This window comes from Trachinotus anak, unplaced genomic scaffold (genome assembly GCF_046630095.1).
Source record: "Trachinotus anak isolate AG129_WGS33_773 ecotype Australia unplaced genomic scaffold, CSIRO_AGI_Tana_v1 ptg000008l, whole genome shotgun sequence".
NCBI classification, from domain to species: Eukaryota; Metazoa; Chordata; class Actinopteri; order Carangiformes; family Carangidae; genus Trachinotus; species Trachinotus anak.
Window position 1 is genome coordinate 13,869,139 of NW_027273859.1, and position 27,379 is coordinate 13,896,517.

General features: G+C 41.8%; 3 protein-coding genes across 5 annotated transcripts; 2 read left to right on the forward strand and 1 right to left on the reverse strand.

Annotated features, from left to right (window-relative positions):
* The first annotated feature begins 540 nt into the window (after positions 1 to 540).
* Positions 541 to 6,787, forward strand: tent2 (terminal nucleotidyltransferase 2). Its single transcript, XM_071482766.1, has 15 exons — positions 541 to 614; positions 947 to 1,101; positions 1,423 to 1,533; positions 1,659 to 1,914; positions 2,020 to 2,134; positions 2,213 to 2,301; positions 2,385 to 2,442; positions 2,730 to 2,796; positions 2,890 to 2,966; positions 3,157 to 3,285; positions 3,379 to 3,422; positions 3,891 to 4,027; positions 4,973 to 5,064; positions 5,192 to 5,271; positions 5,393 to 6,787. Exons 2-15 carry the CDS (start codon positions 983 to 985, stop codon positions 5,477 to 5,479), a joined length of 1,461 nt encoding a protein of 486 aa, XP_071338867.1. The 5' UTR covers positions 541 to 614; positions 947 to 982; the 3' UTR covers positions 5,480 to 6,787.
* Positions 6,788 to 7,620: 833 nt separating this feature from the next.
* On the forward strand, positions 7,621 to 18,820 carry cmya5 (cardiomyopathy associated 5). The gene is made up of 14 exons (XM_071482772.1): positions 7,621 to 7,887; positions 8,791 to 9,436; positions 9,586 to 12,567; positions 15,017 to 15,112; positions 15,263 to 15,481; positions 15,601 to 15,623; positions 15,880 to 16,004; positions 16,104 to 16,238; positions 16,358 to 16,504; positions 16,701 to 16,842; positions 17,080 to 17,213; positions 17,307 to 17,424; positions 17,509 to 17,685; positions 17,776 to 18,820. Exons 1-14 carry the CDS (start codon positions 7,772 to 7,774, stop codon positions 18,026 to 18,028), a joined length of 5,313 nt encoding a protein of 1,770 aa, XP_071338873.1. The 5' UTR covers positions 7,621 to 7,771; the 3' UTR covers positions 18,029 to 18,820.
* Positions 18,821 to 20,273: 1,453 nt separating this feature from the next.
* On the reverse strand, positions 20,274 to 25,718 carry mtx3 (metaxin 3). 3 transcript variants are annotated; one of them, XM_071482773.1, is made up of 9 exons: positions 25,582 to 25,718; positions 24,196 to 24,265; positions 23,619 to 23,695; positions 23,410 to 23,502; positions 23,134 to 23,316; positions 22,972 to 23,048; positions 22,563 to 22,720; positions 22,192 to 22,280; positions 20,274 to 22,033 (listed from the first exon to the last, which is right to left on the reverse strand). In XM_071482773.1, the coding sequence occupies exons 1-9, from the start codon at positions 25,660 to 25,662 to the stop codon at positions 21,938 to 21,940; spliced, it is 924 nt and encodes a 307-aa protein (XP_071338874.1). In that variant the 5' UTR covers positions 25,663 to 25,718; the 3' UTR covers positions 20,274 to 21,937. The 3 variants fall into 3 exon arrangements, with proteins under 3 accessions (XP_071338874.1, XP_071338876.1, XP_071338875.1); XM_071482774.1 differs by having other exon boundaries at positions 21,892 to 22,033; positions 22,137 to 22,280; XM_071482775.1 differs by lacking the exon at positions 22,192 to 22,280.
* Between the last annotated feature and the right edge of the window lie 1,661 nt (positions 25,719 to 27,379).

Consider the following 27,379-nt stretch of genomic DNA (forward strand, 5'->3'; position numbering starts at 1 on the left):
TCTTGTCACTGAAATATAGTGAACAAATGGCCTTTGAGGGGAAACCCTACCCTAAAATCATTTTTTTGTTCGTTTGTTTTTTGATGTTTATAACATCGAAAAGCTCACTTTAAATTTGTGAATCCAACAATTAAGTCGGTCAGCTGAACAGCAGAGATAAACTGAAGTGATAAGTCCCAAAGCTTCTGAACAGACAATGGATAATATACAACATGACAGCAGCTGTGGTCATTTTACTGCTAAACGGGCTTATCTGATTTGTGGCTATAAAGCGAAATTCAAATTAAACTCATTTGAGTATACAAAATTGTCTCAACCAAATATTTAATACAGTCACAGAGATACCACAAAATCATGATGTACTGTTTTGTTTTTTGTTTTTTGTTGTTTTGTTTTTTTTTTTATTTCACTCCAGTATTCCAATATCTTTTGATACAGCACAGTGGCCTAACATTTTTTTTGCTTAATTTTGTTGTTTTGGGTGGATTTTCCCTTTAACCAGAGCGTGGTTACGTCTCCTTTAAATTGGTTCCATTACGTCATAGTATCAATGCGGAAGTGTGTTCGCAGGAAATTAGCATCTTCAGTCTTGTTTACATGTGACATGAAATTTGGTGAGTGTTACAGACTGTGGTTCAGTTTTTGAGGAAACGCTTTTAACATTTAGTCACACGCTCCCATAGACTTACTCCCCATATAAAAATACAGAAAAAAAGCTTTTAATATTCAGATAGTCAGGTTAACGTCGTTTGAATTGGCTGCCTAGGCGCTGCTTAACAAGAGCTAACTTTGCTAACTGGCTACACAGCCTGTCGACTGAGAAGTTTCGTGTTCCTCTGAATCTTTTCGTGGCTTGTTCGTCGATCGCAGTTCAAATATTTCAGTCTTTACGAGTACCACGTCCACCTTTCAATGCCGACTCTGTCGCCCTTTTGCTCTGTCTTAGCGGAGTTGATGCTGGAGTCCTGTCAAGACCCGCAGCATGTTCCCCCGCAGCGCTGCCCCGAGGGGCCGGTCAGCCTACAGTAACGGCCTGTACCCACCGCCCCCGGTGCCACGACGTTATGATTACAACCATCAAAGCCTGCCAGGTGTCAACAGGTGAGCCTGGCGGAGAAACTTGACTGCATCCAGGTGCAGGACATCAGAAGTATTAGTAAAATAGCAGTAAATTTACTAATGGCCATTTGTTGGATCCTTCTGTGGTAGACTTTAATGAAATGTGTTCGTATAACACCTGATCCACTGTTAAATTATCTTTTGCAAGAGAGAAGATAACAATGACTTTCTCTGTCATCATTGCAGGTTGAATAAGAGGCTTGGCTCCACAATAAATACATCCATTTAAGTCAACAGAGACAGGCCAGAGTGTTTTCTTTATTTATCTGTCCTGTACGGTAATATGTGCTTGTGTTTTGTTAGCTTCTTTGTTCCTGGACTAGAGAGGTTTCCTCCATATGAATGGAAACCCCCACCATCGACCTCTCCAGCCCCCCCTTCTTCTCACACACCAACTATGACCAGCGGCCGCAAGTATGTCCTTTTCCCATTCATACACTGCTGTACAATCGCTCTCATTCTTTTGCTTCCTTAAACTCACCTCCGTTTTACAGCCGTCTCTCTTATCACATATTTCCTTTTCATTATCTTTTTTCCAGGAGGCAGAATGATGACTACAGCCTCCATGTTGTGAAGCGCCAACGCCTTGACTCCTCTTCCCACCCACGGATCGGTTCCCCTGTAATTCGGGCCCCTCCTCCCCCTCGTCATCCTGACCAAGCAGTGGCTGGGTCCTCGAGATCATCCTTATCTGGTTTTGATCGTTCTTATCCCAGCCCACACTCCCATCCCCACCCTCAGATGATTGTTCTCCCAGAAAGCTCCAACAGCCTGCAGGACTATGCCAAGGACAAGGTATATTCATGTAGTGTTAATCTGCTGCTAAGATACATCAAGTCTGTCCATGTGTGGACGTGCAGATCTGCTTTGGCTTAATGCTACCTGCATTTATGCCCTCAGCTGAGCGATCAGATGGTGGAGCTGTTTGAGGCGTGTCAGCAGCAACCTTCTGATTTGGCACAGAAAGAGATGTGCCGAGCCCGGCTGCAGCAAGACATACAACGTGTTTATGCAGGTGTGTATGACTGTATACAGTCACTGTCTGCTCTGACTTTCAGTTTTGATTCTTATTCCCAAAGTGTGTTTCACACAGTGGCACGGCTTTACTTGACTGGATCCTCGATGAATGGATTGGGCTGCAGGAGCAGTGATGCTGATCTGTGTCTGGTGCTCAAGGGGAATGTATGTATCTCTGACTCTCTGCTGTGAATGTCAGTGTGTATGTGTATTCATAGATACATTTTTTTCCCCGTTTTTTGTTACAGAAAAGACCTGATCCTATTCATGTGCTCTCTGTCCTCCAAAGATTGTTTAAAACACTCTGTGAGTAATTAAAAAACATTTTTTGCGATCATAAAATCATTTTGAATAATATATTATTTTATTAATTTGTCTAGAAATAACATTATTGAGCATTGGTGGAAACACTGTCTTCCTTACTACTATCCAACTTCTTATTTAGCTTTGCTTGTATTATCCCCAGTTTTTATGTTCCCCACAGACGCCACTAGGTGGAGCTTTTTATCCAGTGCAAAAAAAGTTTCAGGTTTTCAGGAAAGGAAACTGAAACTAACATAAATATCATTATGTTTTTTTTTTTTTATTTATAGCATATGTAGAGAGGACTCAGCTGATCAGAGCTAAAGTGCCAATCCTCAGGTTCAGAGAGAAAGGCAGGTAGGAGCAAAACAGTTGAAGTCTGTGTTTACATCATCACACAATTTAGAAATAAGTCTTAATGTGCCTCTCTTACCACTCCACATTCTTTAGTGATCTGGAGTTTGATCTGAATATCAACAACACAGTGGGCATCAGAAACACATTCCTTCTGAGGAGTTACGCTTATGGTGGGAAAACAAATATTTTGATTTCTGTGGCAGTAACTTTTTTTTAAAATTCACCTATCTTTTCTTAGTCAGAATTAACTATGACTGATTACTCTGTTTATTGGTCCAGCCATGTGCAATACAGTTGTTTCTTTAAAGGAAGGCAAAGAAGTTTCTTGTTTTGACCTGCTGCATGTGTGGTCTCTCTCAGCTGATCTCAGGGTAAGACCCATGATCCTTGTCGTCAAGAAGTGGGCGCGACACAATCAAATTAATGATGCCAGCAAAGGAACATTAAGCAGCTACACACTGGTGCTGATGGTCCTGCACTACCTCCAGAGTCAGTCCAATCACACACAGACATAAAATCTTTTGTGCCTATGAGTTATAGTGAATCTCATCATGTGTATGTGATGTGTTGTTTTCTATACAGCTCTTAATGAACCTGTCCTTCCTTCTCTACAGAGGGACTACCCAGTGAGTGTCTTCATTGCTTTTGCAGTAATGTAAAACTCATTTCAGTATCAGTTCAGTCATTTTTTTTCTTTTTTTTTTTAACCTTATCTTCCAGGGCGATTACTCCTGGAAACTATTTTTTTTGTATAGTCCACAATTTAAGAGGCCAAGTAGTGTGTTTAACAGGCAAAATGTCAGGAAATACAAGGAGCAAAATACTTGCTTATTTTCTGCATTTGTTATAACACATTTCTACAGCACTTGGGATTTGCCTCAACCATCACAAACAAAGAATCTCATTCATAATGCAAATGTGTTCTGAACGAAAATACAGAGGCAAAGCCTTCTATAGAAGTTTAAAATTTCTGTTGTTAACTCTCCACTTTGAGAAACTGGGGTATCCACATTTAAAGTGACAGTAAACTATTTCACACATCTCTAAGTGGTAGTGTCAGTGTTGAGTGTTTATCTTGTGCCTTGATTTTTCAGGAGTGTTTTAATCCCTTCGTGGACATCGACATGGTCCCGGAGGGACCCAAACATGTCCCCCCTTACATCTCAAGAAACCAGTCCTCTCTGGGAGAGCTGCTTCTGGGCTTTCTAAAATACTATGCCACAAGCTTCAGGTATCTCCCAAGGACATCACATTACCAGAGTCTAGTATTTCAGATGCGCCCGTGTTTCTTTTGCCTGCTCATTTTCTTGCTCCCATTCCTCGTCTCCCACTCCTTTCACCATCGTCTTCTCCCTCCAGCCCCCCATCTCTCCTTTCCTTCCTCTGTCCTGCATCCTCTTCTCTGGTTTCATGTTTCTGGGTGAAAGGCAGGAGCAGGTGGGACCTTTGGCCTTACACTGCACTAACATGACATACCATGGTCTCTGTGTTTGCAGTATGTAGGTTACCATGCCATGCCACAGTTCCAAGGTTGAACTAAAACTCACCATGCAAACATGCACTGATTTTTACATTTTACAGAGATCAAAAAGGCAAACAGGTCACACTTTGTGAGTGATTTAGTTTTAGTTTTTTTTGCCTTTGACATTACTGCACAGAAAAGCAATTTTTTCTTAACACATGATGAACACATTTTTCCTAACTTTTTACCAACTTCTTGTAACCAAATCATGTCAATAAACTAAACAAATGAACTTTCAAAAAGTCAAATCTATCACAGAGAGTATTCCGTTTTGTTCTTTTTTAAGGGGGTAAAAATGAAAAGTGAAGTTCCAACATTTATTACTTTAGATCAAAACACAGACAAAAGGCAAAAATTGTTGTAGAGTTGACATATTGTCATATTACGGATTAATTTGGAAAACCTTTTTGCTCACCACATCACATGACGATCATATCACTTTGCCCAGTTTAAGAGTGCTACTTGATATTGTCTTTCCTCAGCAAGTGTCTGTTTTTATACTGCACTGAATTAAACCAAAACCAACAGATGCCTGGAAGGTTCAGAAACTATCTGGAAAACTTCCCCTTAGTACGTTGGCAGTGGAGTGTCCATGTAGCTAATCAGCTACAACACTAATAAGCACTAAACATTTCCCTTTTCTGTGTCTTGCAGGTGGGATAAGCAGGTGATCTCTGTTCGAGAGGCCAGAGCTTTGCCCAAGACCAATTCTCAAGAGTGGAGAAACAAATACATATGTGTGGAAGGTAAACACTTCACTGGACATAACATGCGTCTGCCACCACCACTTAACAAAAGGTGGACCATCAGTGAAAGAAATGTCCGCAGTAATGCTACATACTCAGTGAGCGGCAACAATTCCTTGTGTTTCAGAGCCATTTGAAAGAAATAACGTCGCCAGGGCAGTCCATGAGAAGATCAAGTTCGATACCATTAAAGCTCAGTTTGCTGAGGTACGTGCCAGTCCTGATAACTGTGCTCTATTCATATTTTTTTTTCCTTCCCATAAGCCGCTGTGGGCCAGCTATGAGTTATTCATAATCCTCTGCTTCTCATCTCTCTGTGTCTTTGCAGTCATGTCGGATACTGCAGCAGAGAAAGGACCTGAACTCCATCCTCCCAGTCAGAACCATCATTAATAAAGAGTCATCCAGGAGATAAGGGGATCCTTTAATTAGACGAGTTGACTGGAGTCTTCTACCTCAAGAACAGGCCTGTGTCCAGAAACGATGAAAGACCTTTGGGATGTGCTGAGAGAGGAGCCGTGCTGCCTCCGCACCTCACAGCCAGAGTTTCTGGGACTCTGAAAGCTCTGGCTGCCTCCGTATCGGTCACATGCAGTGTGTCCTGTGGCAGTACCTATTGAATATTATGCACTATCAATTGCTTTGCTGCCTTTGCCAAATTTTTGTAATGTAATATGCCAGTAAGTGATAGTGGATGAAAAGATAAAATATTTCTGGAGTGACACCAGAGGGCTCTGGAATCAAAGCTTGTCACTTGTACTGGTGACAGAGAGATGCTGCACTGAAGCAGAATGATGGTCAGCGTTAGTAGTGATGGTTATTGATGCTACACCGCCCTCTCTCATAATGCATATACCATTCCTTGGAGAAAGTTACGCTGATTAATGAAGTATGAGAAGACACAAAATAATACCTGCAACCGGCCCATATCTTAAGATAGCTTAAATGGAAGCGACAGCGTTTATGTTTGAAAGACTGGTCTCGGCCATGTTTCTCTCCTCTGATCTCAGTTTTAGTTACATCCACATTACTAGAGCCATACTGCACAGAGTCAAGGGAAGATGCCACATACATGTACAGTATATATGTTGCCTGTTTGGACCAACTTGGAACATTGAAGCCTTTTTTCTATTTTTCTAGGTCAGTGGTGAGGCTATTGTGAACTTAAACACAATAGACACTTTTTTCTACCACTGCATTAAAGGCCCTTTTTTTTATCATCTCCATCTTTAAATTTCTGAGCTCCTCCAAAAATGGGGCTTTTTATTAAAACACAGTTAAGTTAGTGTCGTAATTTAAATGATTTTGAGGTCATCACTGGAGGGCTGCCAAGACTGGATCTCGGACTCCTTTATCATTGCTCATGATGTGTTGTATTATTTTTCCTTGTCTGGTAACAAATATGTCACTTTCGTTCAGCTATCTCTTGCTTTATTTGGGCGAAATCTGATGTGTCACTTATCTTCGGTTCAATTAACAAATAAGTTATTTGCAGAGTTCACACTTTTGAGTGTGACTTAGTTTTTTCTTTTGTCTTTTGGTTTATATTTCCTCGGCTGCTTTTGTACATTTTGTACATGAATGACTTTTAAATGTTTATTTAAAAAAATTAAATCTCTGAAGATGTATGATTGTTTCACTTTATATTTTTGAGCTGAGAGAAGCCCTCTCAGCTCTTGGCTATGCTAATAGAAGTGCCAAAATCATTAAATTGTACACTGGCTCCTTTTTTGAAGGTGTCGTTCATGTTCAGATGTGTTGACAATGTATCAAAGTGAGGCTAGGTGACATGTTTTTGTGTTTAAGGTAAATTCTTATGCAAAATGGAAGAAAAATCTATTCTGGGGTATGGGATGTAAATGCAACCTGACAAGCGCAACACTATCCTCTAGATTTGGTGCTAGTCCACCTGATATTTTGAAAGCAGGTGTGATTGTGGTTCCTCCGTTGGATGCCCCTTCTCCTCTGTCACCTGGAGCTCTGACATCATTCAGTGCCTTACAGGTGCTTTTTATTCTTAGGCCTTGAAAAAGAATAAAAACTGAACAAAATGAGCGCACCTTTTGTTCAAGTGTGCTCTGTGGCCTCCTCTGGCAGCCAGTTTGCTCAACGGTTTTTGTCTGTGGTTTGGCGCCTTATTACACCTAGTTTTATGACTTTTGCCTAGTGCCAGCGCTGCTAGGGGGTAGATTCCCTACAAGAAGTGTGTATGTGTGTCTATGGATCTGTTTAGTGTTACCACCAGCAGCAGGGGAACCAAGGGGTACTGTTTCAGCACACGGCCTATATTTAACTTAGCAAAGGGGATTTTGATCTTAAAGTCACATTGCCTCCCTCCGCTGTTAGACACTTGCGCGCACCAAGAGCAACACAATGGGGATTTTCTCAGATCTATAACAATGTTTTATAAAATGTTGACAATCTAACTTCATCTTAAGAGTTACTTGTTAGAGTGAAAGCCAGTGAAAGATACCCCTTTTCACTGCTTTGCCCCTCTCTATCTCCACTCCCCTCTTTTCATTCCCCACTCAGTCTATTTCTGTCCCTCGCTGAGTCAGATGGACAGCTCCCAACTTAGAATGACACAAACAGGCAGACCAGCTCTTCTGAATTCAAAGAGGCTGAAAAAATCAAGGGAACTCTAAAGTACACAGAAGAAAAACAACATTGGGAGCCACAAAGGGAAGAGCTGGAGGGTACTAGCAAGATGGAGGGATGTGAGAGTCTGGACTCGGAGATGACAGAGCTGCTGGAGTTTCAGAGTGAAGCTTCAGAGGCCGTCAGCCAGGATGATGAAGACGAGGTGGAGGAACTGCGAAACAGGTGCTTTACTTTCTTGTCTGGAACATATACACTGAATAACCTCAGCTGTGGATCACTTTGTGTAAGATGATGTGTTTTCTGCTGGGAGCTTAAACCATGAAATTTGCTGAATGGAGACTGTGTTTCTGGGCTTCTTAGCTCAAATACATTTTGCTTTAAAGGAAGAAAATAGAAGCTGCATCATGACTAGAGAGGGGTTACCCATGTTACACAAAACAATGCCCCATTGATGTCATTTAATACATACGACCGTCTGTTCTTCAGCTCATATGAGGATCGTCAGTGTGGCACCGCAGGCGGCTTCATTCTAATATTTGATATTATTTACCATCCCATATTTTAAATCTCATTTATCATGTTTCATACTGGGTGCTTTAGCTGTCCTTGCCATGTCATAAATAGTAGAAGACACTGATATGCTGTATGTATCTGAGAAGGCCAGGCATCTCTTCTCTAAAATTACATGAATGACGCTCTGGGACGTCACCTTGCTGTAACCCTGCAGGCCCCGAGCTGTATTCATAGCAGGAGGGAGAGCTCAGAGCGCATTTGATCATTATTTTTTTCAGCTCATCACTCACATTGGCAGCCTTGCACCAGACACCTGCTCTAATGCTGATGAGATCTACACTTCATCTTGAGAAAAGATCAGCGGGTGTCATCGTGTTTTCAGCTTAGATTTTTTCTTGGCTCAGCGCTGCAAAACGTGAATTTTGGGACATGTTGCTTAGATATTTTGTGATTTGATTCATTAGTTTGTCCTCTGCTTGCATTTCCACGAGTTGTGCCAAAAGGATCTCCTCTTGCAGTCAGTCTGTTTAGTCATGCCTTTCCTCTTCTTGTGAATGCCACAAACAGCCTGCTCTCCTTCATCTAACTCTACTCCGTTCCTCCCTCCTTCAGTCTGCGAGAGGTTGTCCAGGACCAGTCAGTGAAGCCCAAACTCCAATGCCTCATGGTAGATCCGTCATTCTCCATGGTAACAGTTCAGAGTGAGGACAGTGGTATTGTTTGGGAGACGGCCTCTAGTCGCTGCTCTACTCCCTGGGCCTCTGACACGAGCTCTGTCTCCGAAGCCTACAGCATGGAGGGCTCCGGAGCTGCAGGAAAGATCACCATTGTCTTTGATGAGGACAAAGTAGTCCGTAGGAGGACGAGGTCTGGAGGAAGGAGCAGCAGGCTGGGGGACAGGCTGAGTCGCCCTGGCAGCTCAAGATCGGCTTCAGCTCTGGGAGTGGAGAGACCGGAGATGGCAGAGGTTTCTCTCCCCAATGTGAAACAGGAGAAAACCGATACAGAGCCGGACTTGGAGGAAATCAAAGACAAAGATCAGCAACTGTTTAGTTTGATTTCAGAGGGTTATGAAATTCTCAACATCAGAGTCCCCTCCAAACTTCCCACTGTGGATGAGGAGGAGAGCACAGAACTGCAGGACAATTTGTCTTATCTGGACCAGACTCCAAAGATCAAGTCCCGAAACCACCATGACTGGACGTGGCAACAGAATCATGTCCTGCCAGAGGAGGGGGGAATACTGGATCACCAAGAGGTATTTATCAATGGGATCAAGTTAGTATGATTCAAATCTGACCTATCTTCTCGTTCACATAAATTAATATATTTATTTGTCTAATAAAAAAAAATGTTTATCTGTAAATTTTACAATGTCTTCTATGTATTGATTTGCTTACTCCACAGCCCTCGAAGCAAGATTCTTCTCGGGCATCAGCAGACACTGAACCTGGACAGACACCCTCTCAGCGAGAGAACACCGCTGACATTGACTACTTCGAGAAGTTTACCTTATTGGATGAGGCAGTCCCTGGAGAACAAGCTCCAGGGCTGCAGGAAGAGGCAGAACGGCCTGCAGTAAAACCCCAAGCAGAGGAGCATAAACCTGCAAAAGAGACAGCCACAGACAGCCCCTCTGCATCAGAAGACTCTTTTGTCTTTGTTACAGATGTGGAGATAGTCGGGGAACACCTGGATGAGGTCTTCTATGGAGAAGGAGCTCCTGGTGATGCACTGCAGAGGAAAGATGACGACGAGACAGAGGTTGAAGCCCGGATGAGAATGAGACGAGAGAGCCAGAGATCGATGAAGGAGAATGGTTCAGCCCTGTTTGGGAGTGAAGAGACCATCCTCACACCCATTTACATCTCCCCTGGACCCCCAAAGATCATTGATCCCATCCTCCTGGAGGAGCCCACCGCCATGTCCTTCATGTACTCTGACCTTTACGAGGATGCTGTAGGCGAGAGGAGGAGGAGCGACGAGGAACACTCAGAGGCAGAGAGCGTCGCATCTGAGAAGTCTTATAAGAGATGTCTGTCAGATGCAGATGCAGAGGAGGAGGATGGGTACCTGGAGAAGTTTATTTTGAAGGATGAAACTCCCACTGTGGATGTTCAACCGGAGTCAGAGGAGGGTGAGGGTGAGGGGAGGATGTTGTGGTCACAGGGTAGGTTTGAAATGACTGGATGTCTAAGAAGGGTGGTCAAAGAAGAAGACGAGGACAAGACAAAGACAGGGGAACCGAAGACACAGGAACTCAGAGCTGGAGATAGGAGTGAAGATCTACAATCAGCAACATTTGAGGAGAAAAGAGAAATCGTTACAGAAACAGAAAAGGAGAAGGAGGAAATACATCTCTCCATGGTAACAGAAGAGCAGGCTGTCAGAGAAGCCTCACAAGAATCAGCTCAGGAGTCTAACCTGACAGAGGATCGGATGGAGGATCAGGAATTAAAACAGGAGGTAAAAAGAGACCAGACTGAGCCTCCTGAGAGGAGTGCTGATGAGCCACTTCCTGAGGAGGACAGAAAAGTAAAGAAAACTGAGAGAGAGAGTGAGGAGCATCAGAGAGAAGACCACAGAAGAAGTGAGCAAAGCATTATTGAAACTGAGACATGTCAGACACAAAAAGTGGCAGAAAAAGCCACTGATGTTCTTGTAAAAACTACAGAGGAGACAGCAGCAAAAGCACCTGTAAGCAGTGAGGTGCTACAGATGGACATTAAACCAGAAATACAAACAGAAACCACTGAGAGGAGTTTGTCGGAGGAGGCAGCTGCTGACACTAAGATGGTGGCTGCTGAAGTGAAAGTGTCTACTGAGGCCAAACCAAAGGTCCTAGTTCAAGTCAACGAACCTGAGACTGTGAGGCAGAAAACGCTCATCTCGACTGAACCCTCAGGTGAAATAGAGACACCAGCTGAAATATCACAGCGTGAGGAAAAAGAAGCAGCAGAAGTCATTCCCGAAGGTGTTGCACCTGTCGAGGTCATCACTGACTGTGACTGTGCAGTACAAGCAGTGGTGGAGGTAACTGAAAAAGCAGTGAATGAAAAACAGATTCAAACCCAAGTTCAGATTGATCTTCAGGAGGTAACAAGTGCTGAGACAACAGATGTTCAAACTAAAACGAACAGAGAACGTGAAGCTCTGACAGGGGAAGCTGCAGCTGAGAGCCTGTTGCCTGAATTTATTGCTGAAGCTGCTCAGGAACCAGAGGCAAAAACTGAGGTTTCAGCTGAAGTAACCAAACCTGTGATGCCAGAGGATGTAAAGAGATTTTCAGATAAAAAACATCATGAAATCCTTGAAACCCTGCAGCGTCAACAAGAGGAGTCAGTCCCTGATAGTGAATCAGACAAAACAAAGCTGATAACTGAAGTCAAAGCTAAAACACTGACAGAGGACTCTGGGACTGTTGGTCAGGATATGGTGAATGTAGGTGACGAGTTAATCCTCCTCGTTCCGAAGGGACAAGCAGTAGAGATGGACATTGATATTGCTCAGTGGGAGGACAAGACCACAAGTGATGTAGAAGCTCTCCCTGAGCCTGATTGCACATCTGAACGTCTCTTAGCACCTGAGGACAAACCTGCACCGATGGAGGAAACAAAGACGGAGCCTCAATTGGCAGTAGAACCGGAAGTTACTGTAAAGGTAGAAGACCTACCCAGAAATGACTTAGTCAGGGAGTACTCGCCACCTCCACCTGTGGAGGAGGCCGACACAGGTGCAGGTGCAGAGGAGAAGAAGACGGAGGAGGACTTTGAAGAAGATGAGGGTTTCTTTTCCCCTCTGAGGAGCTTTACTCCCAGGGAGGATTTATCTGGGCTGCACAGAGAGGATGTACTACCAGACGAAGCAGATGTAGAGCAATGGGCTGAGATGCACAAGGTAAAAGATGCCCCGGAAGCCACCATTATTAAATGGGGTGCATGTCCAGATATTGATCTGCACAGAGAGGATATAGAGCAAAAGATGGAGCAAGATAAGGTGGTTGCAGAGTCTCCAGAAGTGCCTGTCGAGGAGCTTGAATATGAGGTAATATCTAAACAAGATGCAGAAGAGATGCCAGAACCTGAAATACAGAGAGATGCAGAGGAATTAAAACCTGAGTCCAGTCAGGACAGAGAAAGGAGGTCGGAGGTGGAGATGGAGATAGAGGGGAAAGTGTATGATCTGTCCCCAGAGGAAGAGCTCATTGAGGCTGACTATGAAATCATCGATGCAGAGGAGGAGAGTCAGGCCCGGCTGGCTGCTGAGCTGCAGGGGATGGACTGGTTCTGTTTCACCTGTGGATGTCTGCTATCAGAGGACGACTGTGTGTCTGGGGAGCATCATAGCCACATGGTGACTGCTGTGGACAAAGCCTATGAGGAAATCAAGGTAGTGTACTAAATGCACATAATGTATTTGTTGTGTATACACAGCAAAATTTGTTCTACATTTTAAAATGAGAGTTTGTGAAAGGGGCAAGTCACCAGTTTTACACATGAGGATCAGTTTAACAGCGGTACATGATGTAATCAGGGCTTTCTCACATTAGGCTTTAACAGAGAGCCGGCTGTGTTAACAACAGGGGGCGTGGAGTTTAAAAGATGTGGGCATAAGTGTCTAAAAAACATTATATTCAGTTGCATCATGGGAAATGTCAGATACAGTTGTTCTTGGAGGTTGAGAACCACTAGGGACTTCTGCTGCTATTCTTCTCACTGGAGTAGCACTTTAAGAAGGCATGCAAGCATGGAAAAGGTACAATAAGACACAAACACATATATAGGATAAGCAGGTGCTTAGTGTGAGTAAGTAGTTCACTGATAACTTACCGTCTCACTATCATGAGGTATTAACAAGTAGAAAACGTGTGATTTTAATAGTACTTATTGCTTAATATTGTATTAACTGCAATTAATTATTATGCCTTAATTGCTGTGTGACATTAACACCTGATATGTATATTAATACCATACAAATGTGTAGCTTAGTAAACATGCACAGCATTAGTAGTTGTAAATAGATTATCAATTGTCTATTACTATTTTAATGGGCATTTACTGAAAAGCATTGCAAAATGTGGGAAATACATCTAAAGGAACAGTTCGACATTCTGAAGAAAACTTATTTTCTGTCTGTCTGTGAGCAAATAGACTAGTTCTAAAAAAACAAACAAAAAAAAAACATGGGAAACAAAGCAGGGTAAAAAGTGAACATTGTCTATATGATATGATGAATTGAATGGATGCAGAGAAGAACACAACTAATTACATAAGGAGATGAAATCATAACCTGTCAGATCAGACATGTTTTTCTTTACGTCCTTTATGTGGCCTCAGAGAGATCACAGTGTCCCCCAGATGTTTGATCGTTTTAGCGAGCCGCTGCCGAGGCAACACAGCAGCAGTTTTGATGACTGATGTCATGCTGTCATCAAATCGCAGTTTACACTTTACCAACATTATTACAACACACGGTTATGATCATCACACACTTTACTGGCATTAGTTTGCGTCATCATATAATAAACTGGCCCTAAATTAGTCAGCTATAACTTTTCCATGCATGCTGGCAGGTTTCATGCTCTCAGGCTGCTGGCAGGCTGCAGCCAAGCACATTGAATTGTTGTGATGTAATGCTCTACTTTGATCGGTGGAAAGGTCCAGTGTGTCATCATCAATTGGGGACTGAGAGGTGATCCGTTCACACACACACACACACACACTCACACACACACACACACACACACACACACACACACACACACACACACACACACACACACACACTGTTCTCCCTGTGCTGTCTCTCTGGGTCAGCATAGGGTCAGCCATCTCCTTTTTAAAGCAACATTATAGCAACTTCTAGCAACCTAAAAAAGTCTTTTTGTTTTCTTTTGCCTGCAGTTTTTCAAAAGTCTTTTTTTAAACTGCAAGTTCATGAGAGACTTGCCTCATAAAAGCAATTAGAAAAAGCTCCTCAGTCGATACTCTGTAAATCTGTGAATATGCATTAAACAACATGAGTGAAATGAGATATTTCGATATTTCACAATAAAGTATTTGGCAACTAAATGAAAGGAAAGCTGGACCAAAATAAGAATGATCAAATATCATTTCCAGATGATATTTGAACCAGGTCTAGTGCATGTGTGATGTTGTGCTTATGTGAAACACTGACAGCTGGACTGTAAATAAGACAAAGATCAAAGCTATAATACAAGTCTGACTTCAGCACCAAGAAGTGCAGTCTATTCAGATACTCCAGAGCGGAAAATCGATCCTGACAAGTTCACCAAAACAACTTAGCAAACCTGTATCCAGTCCAGTTCTCTGAGGTAGAATGCACAATGCACTCCTACACCTCTTCAGACATGGGTGTGTGCTAGTATGGACACACATTCTCCCTCACGCACTCACACCTGTTTTCCTGCTCTCGGTGGAGAGGCGGTCAGTCTCAGGAGGAGCAGGGAGCAATCCCTGACCACTGCTCCACTTAGTTAAACCACCTGCGATATCTTCCCTGATGATTCCCCTTAAAGCTGCTGTAGGCAACATCTTTACCTAAAGATGAACAGGGGACCTCCAAGAAACTGGGACCCCACAGATCAATGTCATTGTCTTAAGGAAATTCATGTCTCAGATACTGCAACTGATGGTTGCTTGTTAGAAACCGAGCGAGTAAAGAATTGAATTGTTAGAGTAGGCGAGGAACTGGTGCAGCTTGAACGTTATATGTACAAAGTTCGAAGTGCTGATCTTTTGCTCGGTCACAGCTGCATGTTGTTGTCAGAGGATGCACAGTGCATGTGATCATTTACATATAAGTGTTTGTATAACAGGAGAGGCTGAGTGACTGGATCGCAGAGCTTCAGGGGAGGTCAGAGAACATTGAGGACTTGGTGTCTGAACTGGAGCTGGCCTACAACTCTGTAGAGGTAAAGCGTGTCATTCACATTGAATACTCTTAGGTTATGATTCATTTCAGATTAGCATACATTAATCAGTCCAGCATACAACATGACATTTTTAGCAGGACAACATTTTACCGGGCTGTCTCTCGTGGCTGTCTCTCTCCTTTCCACCAGGACCAGTGCGTGGAGAGCGAGGCGGCAATGCAGGTGCAGAATGAGGAGATGATGGCCCTGGTGATGGAGCAGTACAACAACATGTCCGTCAGCATGGAGGAGGAGAAAAAGTCCAAGCTGGAGCAGCTCTATGACCAGATCGTCTCCTTCCAGGAGAGCATTGACACAGCCAAGGCCACTCTAGAGACCACGGCCAGAGAGGAAGAGACTGATGCACGGGTGAGCCCTGAAAGCTTCTAAGATTGATTGATCAGTGGTATCATGTTTGGCCAGTGATTGGTGATAAGGGTTTGTGTCACATTTCTGAAAAATCCTTCTTCAATCTGCTCTCCTACTAGTCACCTGAAGACATTCATGCAAGGTAATGTGCTTTCAGCGAATGGATTGTGAGCTAGTGTGGTTTCCTAACAAGTGTATAATTACACTGATAAACAGTGCAGCATGCTGCTTGACCTGCAGAGCTATAACACTGGGAGTGTGCCAGTTTGCTGATAATTGAATTGTGGGCATATATTTTCTTTAACATTCTCCATATCAAGCTTAACCTATAGCAAAGAGGTGTTTTAACATTGAATGGATGGTTGACCAGAGGCTAAATGTTATGGTTGTGTGTTTAGGCTAAAGGCAGCTCTGGACTCAGCCATGTCACTGGAGCTGGGTCCCAAGGGCCTGCTGGTGTTCGAGGACTATGCCAAAGGCAACACATCCAGCTCACAGCTCACACAACGCAAGGGAATCCCAGGTAGGTCTGATACGAACGTATTTTTGCAGATACTTTGCCTTGCATCTGCAGTGTATGTGGCAGTTATGAAGCTTGCACTGTGTATCTCCTGTGCCTCAGTGCCTCAGAGGCCCACACTGCAGCCCCAGGAGCCAGGCTCAGCCACCAGCACCAGTGTGACTGTTTACTGGAAAGTCAACCCCGGAGATATCATAGACTGCTTCCAGGTTTACTGCATGGAGGATCCACAAGGAGGTACATACTTTCAGGTTGCTATCTAAACTGGTACGAAAAGTGACCGAAGTTCTGTCCTATTCTAGTTGGTATAGTGTTTGTTGACAGGTGCTGCATATCAACATTGTTGTGGTCCACAGCTGTGTCAGAGGAGTACCGCGTGACAGTGAAGGAGAGTTACTGTGTCTTGGAGGAGCTGGAGCCTGATAAGACGTACAAGGTGTGGGTGATGGCTGTCAACTATACAGGCTGCTCTCTGCCCAGCGAGAGACTCGCCTTCACAACCGGTCAGTCCACACACTGGAGACAACAACCAAAACTGGAAGTGTCATTTTCATTTTTTCTGATGTGCTGGTAGGAGGTGTGATAGATTTAAATAGTCAGTGTTCATGGGGGGTTTCTGTTGTATATATGACATATCAATATTTGTCCAGGCAGCAGCACGCGATTATTGTCTTAGATGCCTTGTTCTCTTCCTGGCAGCTCCATCAGTGCCAGTGATTGACACAGAGAGCTGTACTGTCACTTGGGATTCGGCCACGCTGAGGTGGAAACAACAGACTCCTGGACAGAGTTACACTTTGGAGTACTGCCGCCAGTATGAACTGGAGGGAGAGGGGCTCAGGTGGGTCTCAAACCAGATCAGACCTGGATGATTTAGGATTTGTAGGTGATGATTTTCACCTGATGGGTACCAGAAAGGTTTCTGGAAAATTATGAATTATGAAAAAACAAAAATGAAGATTTGTATGAAGATTTGATCGTGTGTGTGTGTGTGTGTGTGTGTGTGTGTGTGTGTGTGTGTGTGTGTGTGTGTGTGTGTGTGTGTGTGTTTCTGTGTGTTTGTGTGGCATACTCCTAGATCCATCTCAGGTATCAATAGTTGTGAACAGAAGGTTCTCCTGCAGCCCAATGAGAACTACCTGTTTTACATCAAAGCTGTGAATGAAGCTGGAGCCAGCGAACAGAGCGAGGCTGCACTCATTTCCACAAAAGGTAAAAAAAAAAACAAAACACACACTTAAACTATTTTTGTAGTTGTTTTTGGTTTTTTTAATATCATTTTCTGTTATTTGTTTCTCTTTCCAGGGACGAGGTTCCACCTGCTGAGAGCATCAGCTCACCCTGCTTTAGAGCTGTCAGTGGACCAGACCACCCTACACTATCCCCAGGACACATATGAAAACACACCACTCACAGACAAACAGTGAGTTTAACACAGTCTCAATCACCTCTTACCTTTGAAAACGTTTCAAGAATATGTGTCAACAAGGGTTTGTGTGTTTTCTAGGTGTCCATCCATCCTGGGTGAGTTGTTGCCGGCACGAGGGCACTACTACTGGGAGACGATTGTGTCAGGAAGTGCAGCTTACAGACTCGGAGTGGCATACGGTAGAGCCAATAGAGGCAGCTCACTGGGGGAAAACAGCCTGTCATGGTGTTTGCAGTGTATTCCTACACCAACAGGGTATGGACAAATCTCCCCCCATTTGCTACCCATACTACCCACCATTGCCTTAGTCTAAAACCTCTACCTTTGGTCTCTTTGTCTTCCCAGTTGCAGGTATCAGTTGCTCCACAATGACGTTCAGTCCAGCGTGTTTGTGATGGACATGCCTGAGCGAGTGGGTACTCTCCTGGATTACCAGCGTGGTCGTCTATCTTTCTACAATGCCCAAAGTGGTCAGTTGTTAGGGTCCTTCAGCCAGCGCTTCACCCAGCCGTGCCACCCTGCTCTGGCCCTGGAGATGCCGGGCAGCCTGGAGGTCAGCATGGTGCTGGAGGTACCGGAGTTTACCAAGGACAGCTAGCTCCACTACCTGCCTCACACGCTGAAGAGTTTACAGTTCATGTTGGACATTTGTTAATGTGAGTGATCCTACTTTATAATGATTAAAATGACCACTATTACATTACAGAGAAGAGTGCAGATATGACAGGACATAAAATATACTAACATACTACAATTGGGTCCCATTTGTTTAAAGAGGTTTGCATGCTTTTAGTAAAAAATTAACTTAATCAAGTCAATTTAAATTGAGCACATTTTTTTTTTTTTTTTTTTTTTTTTGCAAAACAAAAATGAAACTGTCTTGTAAATATCAAAAACAGAGGTGGTGCAATACAACTAGATTGAAAATGAGTGCCTTCAAATTTTTTTTCACTTGTATTTTTGTTGTGGATCATTTTGTAATTTTGACCGTAAAGTATTCAGATATACTGTCTTGTAAATGTTCTGTGATTTACTCATTTTCACTTGTCCCCTGTTCTCTCAAACCTTTACTGATCAATAATGTGATAAAGGCTCTGACAACATGTTGAAGTAAAATACACGTTGTATCATTTCTGAGAAAAAAAAAACCAAGTGATCACCCCAGAGTTTAGACATTGAGTTTATATCTCAAAAAATATGCTGTAGCACTTTTTGAACTGTGTTTCATATTGTGAATAGGTTTGTGTAAATAACGTTTGTAAACAGAAGTAATCAGTTCTCTATTTTGTTATGTGCGACTGATGGTAAATGCAGATCAACTGTTTTTCTTTCCCTGTCTTGTAAACTGAATTTCTCATCTAAGCAGAATGAACACGATTATTTTTTTCTATTTGCATAACTGGACTCATTATTTTGTCTCTGCTCTTTCGTTCTCTACCTGACATTCACCACCAGAGGGCCTCAGGACTCCATTAGCTGTAATATTGGCTCAAAAGCTTCCAAATAGTTATCTGTCCTCTGAACTATGTATGGTCAGTTTTTTTTTCAGGGATAAAAATGCAGGGAAGTGGGTGGCAAACCTGCACCTTAAGATTAGAGACAAACAGTAGAGTCTGAAAATCACCTGAATGGACATACACATTATACTCTCAACTCTCAAGAGGAGATGCAGTGTCAAATAAAATGAATTCATTAACTTTCCAATTGCCATGTACTTCAAAATATATTTCTGCTACCAATCCTAACAATGTCTGCAGAATCTATCAAACATTTAGACTTCCAGATTCCTTTTTATGACCCGCAGCTACTGTGGATTTGTGGGCCATACACCTCGTCAACAAAGCTATACAGTTTTCCAGAGGACATGTCATTTTACAATTATTATGTTATTATTTTTCCAGGCACTCTTGTTATTTTTCCCTCATCTGACACCTTTACTTATTTCTGGGGAAACAGAGAGGGGAGGGAGAAGGAGAGGAGGAGGTGGAGTGGAGGGCAAACACACATGCAAACCATCAGGGAACAGCTGCTGGCTTCCAAGTGCTCAGCTGGAACCTGAAGGAAAGATCTTTGAAAGGTGACAGTCTCACTTTACTGGAAATGATTCTTCTCTTTCTTCCTGCAGAGGATAACACTGGGTTAGGAAGCTGGGACAGTTTTTATTATAGCTGAATTCGGGAAGGCTCAGGAAGTTATTGTAAGTTAGGACCCAGTTTCAATCCTGCAGGCCAGAAAACGTGGTGCGGTGCCCTGTTTTTTTTATCTCATCAGCAGAGTTCTCTGACTCTATCTGACAAACATGATTTTCTAACCCAGAAAAATGTGTCGTAAATAAATACTGCAGAAAAGATGCAACACAAAATAGACAACAGATCCAAATGTGCTCTTTGTTTGCAGTTACTGCGCTTACTAGATAGCCAGCCAAGAGAAGTTTCAGTGGGAGTTTCTCCCACACATGACCAATGATTTGGACAATGTCTGATTTCAAGTATACATCATTTCCTCTCAGCCTAATTACTCTTTTTTCCAGGTCTAAGGCCAAAACCAGACAAAGAGCTCTCTATCCTCCCAACATCTAAACAACTGATCACACAATCAGAAGCACAGTGGGCAATAGTGAAACCTTCTGTAACTATGACTGGAAAAAAGAGTCACCCAGTAAGCACAGCTTGATGCCTTGGCTTAGTTAGAGGAGGTTGAAAACATTTTCTTTTTCAAATGAAAAATGTCCAGTAGAAAGCTCTGACTTTGGCTCCGGCTCATAAACACGTTTGGAAATGTCATTTTGATATTTATTTTGTTTGAAAAAAGTAAATACAAAAAAGAAAAGACAGCGGTCAAGGTTGGCTTATCATATTTGTATTTCAGTAACCATCAACAGATAATGAACAACAGCAACTGAAATGACAAAAATAATTTATGACAATGTATCAAAACTATGAAGGACACTGTTAACAAGACGTTTTGACACCAGCAGTCGTGATGGCGCACTGCACCCATATGGTCCTCACAAGCCCGTCCAACAACACGGTGTGATGACAGCACACACCCCTATGAACACTTCAGTTTCAGAATATGGTACTTTAAAGGGAATGTATCCATGAAGTTGCAAGAGCCCAAGTATCTTTACAAGTATTAACATTTTAAAACTGCAACACAGAGATCATGAAAGGAATCACATGAAGTAGACCTGGTTCTGTGATGTATGAGCTGTGAGGATATTAGGGAACATGAAAGTGAAAAAAGAGGCTTAATAAAAGGAAACATAGGCAACTCATAACCCAGTCCAATTTCTGGACTAGATAATCAGACTGTGCAAATAAAAGAAAGCAAAAGGCAGCGAATGAGACATTCCCCAAATGGGACAGACACTTCAATTTAAACAGAGTGAGTGTTAAATAGGCACAGCAAATGATAACACAGGAGGAAAAAAAAACAAAGCAACATAAATGATGTCATGGAAAATCATGGCAACTCAGAAGTGAGTGGATTGTTAATGACACACAATATCGCACAACAAAGAAAAAATGACTGAAAGTGACACACACACACACACACACACACACACACACACACACACACACACACACACACACACACACACACACACACACACACACACACAAGCACACACATAAACATGTTAATCCCAAATATTTTGCATGAATAAGTTAATACAGTGTGTAAGGCCCTTCCATTACCTGTGTATCTAGCAAAGATTGTGAACAAATAGATCAGCCCTATTAGAGGAAACCACAAGTAAATTGCATCGATTTCATTCATGAAACTATTTACAAGTATACAAGTTATACACAACAGAGGAGGTGAAACCAAAGAAAAATAAGTAATTGGTGAATCGTTTAGTCTGATGACTGCATACATAGTGTACATTACCCTAATTCAAATATTATGAGAATTTACAGCGCAGAACATTTTACAGTAGGTATTAGGAATACTGTGAGCTCAGAAGGGTGCTAAAGAAGCTGAGATCCTCCATGATAAAACACAGATTCATAACTGGAGCAACATAAGACAACTAAACAAATCTTGCCATAAGGTTCTTTAGCACCACACTGTTCTACTTTAGTGACCAAGGTCTCTTTAACTTAGTATTTAACTTCAATATCTTTGTGTAGTCAGTGGTGCATCAACTGTAGGTTGGTTTCCCTTTGAACTTTCTGTGTCTTTCTCATTGAGGACCACTTCATAGCATTCCATCTTTACCGCATACATGCGCTCAACCTTCTTAAAAACCTCACACAAGCACTTTTCCTTCCCTTTCAGACAAACATCTTTGAAATCTATCATCATTATCTTGCTGTAAAAAAAGTCTCTTTTGTAATTATATAGTCATATTTCTGTTAATGATTGCGTTATTTTCCATTCAAGTTGTAGTTCAACAATTTTTTGATTTCAGGACGTTGAGTCATACTCAGAGCAGCATCTTTCATCTACAGGGTGGTCCTCCTTGATTCATAAGGCTGGATCAGGGGTGTAAGGTCAAGGGTTAAGCAGGAGTAGAGCCCCTCTCACTGGCCAGACTGGGCTTGGGGTCTGGTCTGTGGGGTTTGTGCTGAGGGCTGCTGCGAAGGTTATCATCCATCTACAGTACAGGATGTACAGTTTAGTGAAGAGTACATATGCATGAGCAGAAAACAGTGATTCAGTAAGATACAATATTTGTTTAAGTACAGCTGAAACAGCACCTGCCCAATGCAACCATGAACCCATGCAAAGAAGAGGAAAGGAAAGCAGATCCACCTTTTCTATTAAGTTGGATTCTTTGTTTACAAGCTGAGTTAGTTTCTGCAGGTTGGCATCCACTGTTTCCTGAACAGGTGGGGGAGGACCTGGAGAGAGATGATGTACGGAGACACCAGCAGAAGAAAGAGGATTTTGCAGAGAATTAGAGGAATGGGAACAGTGTTAAGTCAACGAACACCCAAAAAAAAAGCAGATACAAAAAGCAAGTATGCAGTGAAATGAAGCTGTGAGAAGAAGAAGGAAAATTCTGATGATGTTAGTTGTTTGTGTGCTGGCAAACGTAAACGTTCCCCCACATCCTTGTGTCTCAACTTTACCAAGCTAAAGCTCCAAATTTCGAATATTTCAAGTGTGTGCAGCGATCTTACAAGGTTGGTCCGAGCTGAAGTAGACTGCAAGGATGGTGTCACAGAAGCGTGTGAGGTTATCCAGCTGTCTGAGGTGGCTCTGCAGAGGGCTGCTGGGAAGACTAGCTTTATGGAGTGGAGCCACAAAACCAAATACAAAGGCATCCAGACTAGTCGGCCTACAATCACAAACACACACGTATACAAAAATACATTCAAGCGGTACAGGGCTGTGAAACATAAATATCAAAAGTAGTATTATCCTCAGAGATGACAGGTCAAAAAGCATTTTTAAAAGTCTGATTTCCACAAAGGGATTTCTCAAATGCGCTTGGGAAGACCTGTTCCCTCTATACATCAAACCAACATGTGATGTACACATGTGGTTCTTCCCATGAATATTTAAGTCAGCAAATTTCAAAGAACTCACGAGTTGCCAAAGAAGTAGTTTGCTGTTCCCAGTCTGTAGGAGAGGAGATTCAGGCACTCTTTAGCATCACTGTAGATCTGAAGCAGACAGAGTGAGAGTGATTTACAGTTGTGAAAAAGAGAGCTGATATGTTGACAGCGTTGACACAACACGAGTATGTACCTTTCCCTCCACCTCAGTGATTCTGCGTAGCGGCGCCTCTCCTTTGGTTAGAAGGATGCGGGAGAGGGCGGTGTTGGCATGGCAACAAGGGACAAGAAAGTTAAGGGGAAACGGCGAGCGTGACGCAAACCATGGTCGTGTCAGATTGGCGTAGTTTTCTGCATCCACCCAGAAAGTGTGCAACTGTGGGAGACCAGACCTCACTCTAAACATTAACAGCACTCACAGATTAGTGTTTGCCAAGAAAAAGGCAGAGATGGTGAGAGATGGTGTTACCAGAGCTGGTCGTAGTTTCTCTTCAAGCAGGGCAATGTATGCCATGGTGTCTGCTCCTTGTCTGGCCGTCAGCTCATAGTCTGCATTAAATCTCTGAAAAAAAAAAAGAAAAATCATGCATATTACTGTAGATCCACTCATTCTGTTAAATGGGTTTGGGGATATAATGACCGGGTGGTGGACAGTGAGCAGCCTCAGCCGACTCTCACCTGTTTCCTCAGGAAGTTGAGTATCTGTGTTGGTTCTTGCACTGCAGATTCTCCACAGAGCAACTCTGGGACTGTCGCTGCAGTTTGAACAACAGAGACATTACAACTCAAGACAAAGGTAAAGTTAATTAGGCTTGGCACTACATCTGTATTAACATGTTAGTAAATAGTCATTATAATTTGAAATGTACTGTGAACCTACAATTTACATTAATTCACTCCACAGTGGAACTTAATCAGATGCATAAGAACATAAAACCCAATGCTTTACATCTGTGTTTTTCAACATTTTTGGCATGTCTTTAGGTCCACAAATTTTCATGACTATGGCAGATATAGTATTACAGTTGGCATATGACCTTAAGCATCCATACTGTCGTAGAGTATGAAGAAATCTCCAAATGGGTTATACAGATATATTTCTTATTTTAGAACTATGAGCTACGCACTATGTACAAATATTGTCATGTCAGTCATACAATTCTCTGTTGACCACATGTGTATTACCAAGCAATCCCCATGTGGCGCCCTGACCATCATGTAATAAATGCGTTCTTTATGAGAAGCTGCAGCTCACCTGTTAGCGTTTTCCATGTCCAGTCTATTGGAGAAACTGTGACTTCTGCCCCAGAAAACTTGGCGTATGCCTGAAAGAAAACCCACACTTGAATTGGAAGATTGGTAAAAGGAAACAACAGTGTTTTATAGTCAGTCATAAATGTTACAGTGGAACTAGTGATACAAATGCAGCATGCATCTTCTTAATACGCCACTGACTCTAAATGCATTTGGCACATGGGACCACAATGATTTCACTAATGACCTGAAACAGCTTTATTTATAGAAAGAGTTAAAACAAGCAAAACCACAAGCAGCAAATGGAAAAACACCACAAAATAAAGACAAATAGATGTATAACTAAATCAGTTAAATCAGCTGCAAGCAACAATTATTTTCAGTAATTACTCTAATAATTTGTTCTTCATAAAAACAACAGGAAAACCTGCCTATCATAATTTTCAGGGGTCCAAGGAAACATTGTCAAATTACTTATTTTGTCCAACTACCTTTTCATTAACCAAATATGTTCAGTTTACAATAACATAAAAGAGAGAAAAGCAGTAAATCATCACTTTGGAGAAGATGTTTGGCATGAACAATATCTGTAAGAATAGATTAATGTTGGAGAATTAATAATGTCTGTATTTTCCCTTGTCAACATTACTGACTGTGTTTATATGATAATATTTTCTACTTACATATTTCCTGTTTTCTAAATGTCATATATTAAATCCCGGTTTTCATCCAGTTAAGAAAAGCCCAGAACTATCCCTGACAAAGAGTGATATGTTGGATTTTAAAATTATATCATTATCCTGCCATAATCATCAAATATTATTAGTGTCATTAATACAATGCTTTAAAAGGTTGCAGATGTTTCATCCTGGTCAGAAAATGAGTCAAAGTGTCACCATGTGGCAGGAGTTGTAACTGCACGGATTCACTGAGGGACAACATGATAAACAGCCCATCAACAACCCGCTGTTTATTTTCTGACAAGGTTACCATCACCTCGGCCAGAGCCGAGAGTAACACAGCAAGAGAGTGAGGGAAAGAAACCCCAAGAAGTCCCGATCGGACCCTGTGCAAGCTGACCTTGAGGCGACCACATCATTATTAGCAGTGAGTGATTTCTCACGACCAGCCACTCGTGAAGGACACACCAAGCAGTCCGCACAGATCTTATTTCCTAGCTGAACAAACATTAAATACAACTGGAGATATTATTTTCTATCCTGCACACACATCGACGCAGCCGACAAGCAAGCTGCAGTATGTAGGTTAGCATGGAAGCTAACCACAGATACACAGAGAGGAAGCAAAGAAAACCGAAGAAAGACACCTGTCGTAGGAGTTGGACACAATGAGCGTATTTGTTTTTAAAGACAGACGGCGACGTTACCAGGACTATGAGGGACTCGGTGTGGACAGAAGGCAAACCCCAGTCTCCTCCCCAGCATCTCAGCTCCATGGCAGCCGCCATGTTTCTGGTTCATGGAGGGCGCTTGTGACGTCACGAGGTACCTGTCACATCCGTCACATCAGAGCCTGCAGAGGTGAAAAAAAAAAAAAAAAAATCAGTTCAAGGAAATCATAAGATAAAAAAAATAAGTGAAAAAAAATAAGGTGAAAAATTAAATATGATAAAAAAAAATGTTCATGTGATTTCTGTCACTAAGATGAACTGTTAAACGTATTTGTAGTGGCATAAAGGAATGTGACATATGGATGTGAATATTAATGTAAATGTGTTATTTGTTTGTTTGTTTTTGTTTTTGAGAATTCAGTCTCTGCCTTGAGCTACTCAATAACTGTTCTAGTTCATTCTCTGTAAATTCTCATTAGCTTTTTGTTGGTTTGATATAATGATGCTTTACTTCACTTTAGGGATCATAAAAATGGTAAGTAAAGATGAAGTAATCATGAAGGAATGAGGGACAACAAATCACCACTTTAACAGAGGGACCACCAAAAATGGTACACCGAATATAAGAATAGATAGACATAGGCAAAGTGCAAATTACACAAGGACAACGAGGGGGTCAACTTTTTCCTTTTCAGCGTTGGTTCGGTTTTTCTGAATTAACAAGATAAATTCTATAAATTCTGTTTTTCTGAATTAACGAGATAAATTCTGTAAATTCTGTTTTTTTGAATTAATGAGATAAATCCTGTTTTTCTGAATTAACGAGATAAATCCTGTTTTAATTAACGAGATTAATCCTGTTTGGTTTTTTTTATTAATGAGATAAATTCTGTTTTTCTGCTTTTCTGAATTAACAAGATAAATCCTTTTTTAATTAATGAGATAAAGCCTGTTTTTCTGAATTAGCGAGATAAATCACGTTTTAATTAATGAAATAAAGCCTGTTTTTCTGAATTAACGTATCAATGAATTATCCTCTAAGATAAGGTCAAGAAATGGTACGGTCCTCTTTAGGGGTGTGTGAAATCGTATTGCAAGATTCTTTCAGGCATGAATATGGGAAATGTATTGTAATATTTACAATTAGGATATATAAATGTTTCAACCCCCTGAACTGTTGTTTTTACTTCTTTTAAAATTTATAGTTTCAAACCGCATCTTGTCAAAGATCTTTCTGAAGATTTGTTCAGGGATTACTTGTTAGTGATATATCAATTAGCAGTTAGTTCCTGATTTGTCCCTTCCATACCTCCTTCCTGGCTTGCCACCAGGGAAATGTGTACATATTGTAAAATGACAAAGATTTGAACTCTTCTACTATTTACTTTCATCAACATTAACCACGTCATGTGGTTTTTCAGATTATTGTGATTATTAGTCAGTATATTATGCCACCATTATGTCAACAGTTTAAAGTCTGGCTAAAGATAACATGATCAAAAAGTCATATCACTCAGTTGCTCTTTTTATGTGTTCTGATTTTCTAGTCTTTTAATGGAACAAGTCACCATTTTATATTCTATTTCCATGTCAAATAGTAATTTCCATTTTTGTAGTGCTTTATATCTTTTCAGCAACAATAACATGATGTCTGTCCCAGTGGTGATAGTCAGACTGTTTAAGACTGCCAGGCATTTGGTCAGAGACCAAGCAGCCAGACAATGATAGCGCACCGAGGGATGGTAAATGTCTCTGTTTGGATCGGCCCAGCAGCTGCGATGTTGAAATCTACTTGAGGTTAGTAGAGAAAACTTAGAGACGAGTACCAGACGTC

What these genes read in the sequence shown, in the direction of transcription:
- mtx3 (XM_071482773.1), bottom strand. Translation starts at nt 25,662, where the DNA reads ATGGCGGCTGCCATGGAGCTGAGATGCTGGGGAGGAGACTGGGGTTTG. An exon ending in AACTACTTCTTTGGCAACTC is followed by an intron (nt 22,721 to 22,971) that starts GTGAGTTCTTTG and finishes TTGTGATTGTAG; the next exon opens with GCCGACTAGTCTGGATGCCT. An exon ending in AATCCAACTTAATAGAAAAG is followed by an intron (nt 22,034 to 22,191) that starts GTGGATCTGCTT and finishes CCTGTACTGTAG; the next exon opens with ATGGATGATAACCTTCGCAG.
- tent2 (XM_071482766.1), top strand. Translation starts at nt 983, where the DNA reads ATGTTCCCCCGCAGCGCTGCCCCGAGGGGCCGGTCAGCCTACAGTAAC. An exon ending in AGGACTATGCCAAGGACAAG is followed by an intron (nt 1,915 to 2,019) that starts GTATATTCATGT and finishes TTATGCCCTCAG; the next exon opens with CTGAGCGATCAGATGGTGGA. An exon ending in TACTATGCCACAAGCTTCAG is followed by an intron (nt 4,028 to 4,972) that starts GTATCTCCCAAG and finishes TGTGTCTTGCAG; the next exon opens with GTGGGATAAGCAGGTGATCT.
- cmya5 (XM_071482772.1), top strand. Translation starts at nt 7,772, where the DNA reads ATGGAGGGATGTGAGAGTCTGGACTCGGAGATGACAGAGCTGCTGGAG. An exon ending in CATGGAGGATCCACAAGGAG is followed by an intron (nt 16,239 to 16,357) that starts GTACATACTTTC and finishes TGTGGTCCACAG; the next exon opens with CTGTGTCAGAGGAGTACCGC. An exon ending in ACACCACTCACAGACAAACA is followed by an intron (nt 17,425 to 17,508) that starts GTGAGTTTAACA and finishes TGTGTTTTCTAG; the next exon opens with GTGTCCATCCATCCTGGGTG.